A 1,813-nucleotide genomic window follows, 5' to 3' on the forward strand; every position below is an offset into this window, starting at 1 on the left:
CTTGTTCGTTCTGTTCATTCTTGTTCATTCTGTTCGTTCTTGTTCATTCTTGTTCTTGCGGATGTGGGAGGAGGGACTGCCTGGTTCGATGCGTCGGCTCGATCGGTTCGATGCATCTGCTCGATCGAGCCGACGCATCGAGCCAGCTTTTTTTTTCATTCGTCGAACGTAAAAGGTGCCGGTTCCAAATCAGTGTCGCCTCCCAAGGGTGTTTCACAACCAGCACCAATTTGTGATTCTGTAGTAGTGAGTATTGCTCACCTGCCCACAGTTACTTGATGATATCGTCGTTGGTTTTATTAATTTGTTTCAAATCTGACAAGTGGCAATCAATTTTTTTTGCACACAGAGACGCATTGGTGCAACATGGTTTTTGTTACTTGTTCTTACCGATACGTTTTGTTATAAACTTGTTACAATGAGGTTGCCTCTTATTCTAAACCTAACACAAAATTTCCATATTTCGAAGTTGCCAATTTACTGATCAAAGAGATAGCAAAATCATCAGTAACTCCTGTGTGTTACTTGGGTGAGTATCAAATGATTACCCTGTGATGTACTGATGTGATGGATACTTAATATTGGGCTCAGAGCTGGTTTTACATTCTTGTGGCCCATAGATCTCGATGCAAATCTATGTCAACGAACAATTTGGCAGACACCATCAAATTAAATTAAGAGGGGACCACAGATTTGGATGAAATAATAACTATAGTGGGCAACTTGCCCGTACCAAGTTTATGTTTTATCTATTGAAAGCATCAGTGGTTTTCTTGATGTTTGTTCATTCGTGCCTTTCACAAAACTCAGTGATGGTCTAGCTGTGCAGCCTACCAACACCATCTTTCGATCAATGTTCGTTCATTCAGGCTTTCTTCTCTACACGTCGTCCCAACTTACTACCTTGTGCAGATAACAAACTCAGAGCTAGCTCCTATACCAATCCAAAAAAATGGAGCGTTTTGTGGTGACCGCAGCCACAGGGGCTCTAAAGCCTGTCCTGGAGAAACTTGCTGCTCTGGTGAGCGACGAGTACAGGCGATTCAAGGGGGTAAGTAGTGATATCAAGTTCCTCACTGATGAACTCGCGGCCATGCATGCTTTTCTCTTGAAAATGTCAGAGGTAGAGGAACCTGATGTGCAAGATCAGGCCTGGATGATGGAGGTGCGGGAGCTCTCCTACGACCTTGAAGATAATCTCGATGAGTTCATTCTACGCATGGATGATAAAACTGCAAAGCAAAGTGACTTCATAGGGAGGTGTAAGAACATGTTGACCAAGATGAAGACTCGGCATCGGATTGACAAGGCGATTGAAGATTTCAAGGCACAAGTCAAGGAAGTGGGAGAAAGACATGCAAGGTATAGAATTTGCGACACCATCATCAACACCAGCAATGTAAGAATTGATCGTAGAGCTCTTGCTATCTTTGAGAATGCTTCAAATCTCGTTGGCATTGACGAATCCAAGGATGAGCTAATTAAATTGATGGCGCAAGAGGGTGGATATGCATCAATGGAATTGCAGCTGAAGGTCATTGCTATTGTTGGCCCTGGAGGACTAGGCAAGACAACTCTCGCAAACCAACTATATCAAAGTCTCAAAGGGGATTTTGACTGTGGAGCTTTCATATCCGTTTCACGAAATCCAGATATGATGAGAATCTTCAGAACTGTTCTTAGTGAAGTGAGTCACATGGGTTATACCGACACAGATGCTGGGGATGAAAATCAACTTATTACCAGAATCTCCAATTTCCTCGCGGACAAAAGGTGTTGCCTCCATTCCTTTTACTTGTGTGATCTTTTTTGA

At 42.9% G+C, this 1,813-nt stretch overlaps 1 protein-coding gene across 1 annotated transcript; it reads left to right on the forward strand.

Annotated features, from left to right (window-relative positions):
* The first annotated feature begins 952 nt into the window (after window positions 1-952).
* On the forward strand, window positions 953-1,813 carry LOC127783069 (disease resistance protein RGA5-like). Its single transcript, XM_052310338.1, has one exon. It carries the CDS (start codon window positions 953-955, stop codon window positions 1,811-1,813), a length of 861 nt encoding a protein of 286 aa, XP_052166298.1.

This window comes from Oryza glaberrima, chromosome 8 (assembly GCF_000147395.1).
Source record: "Oryza glaberrima chromosome 8, OglaRS2, whole genome shotgun sequence".
Lineage (NCBI taxonomy): Eukaryota > Viridiplantae > Streptophyta > Magnoliopsida > Poales > Poaceae > Oryza > Oryza glaberrima.

What these genes read in the sequence shown, in the direction of transcription:
- LOC127783069 (XM_052310338.1), top strand. Translation starts at nt 953, where the DNA reads ATGGAGCGTTTTGTGGTGACCGCAGCCACAGGGGCTCTAAAGCCTGTC.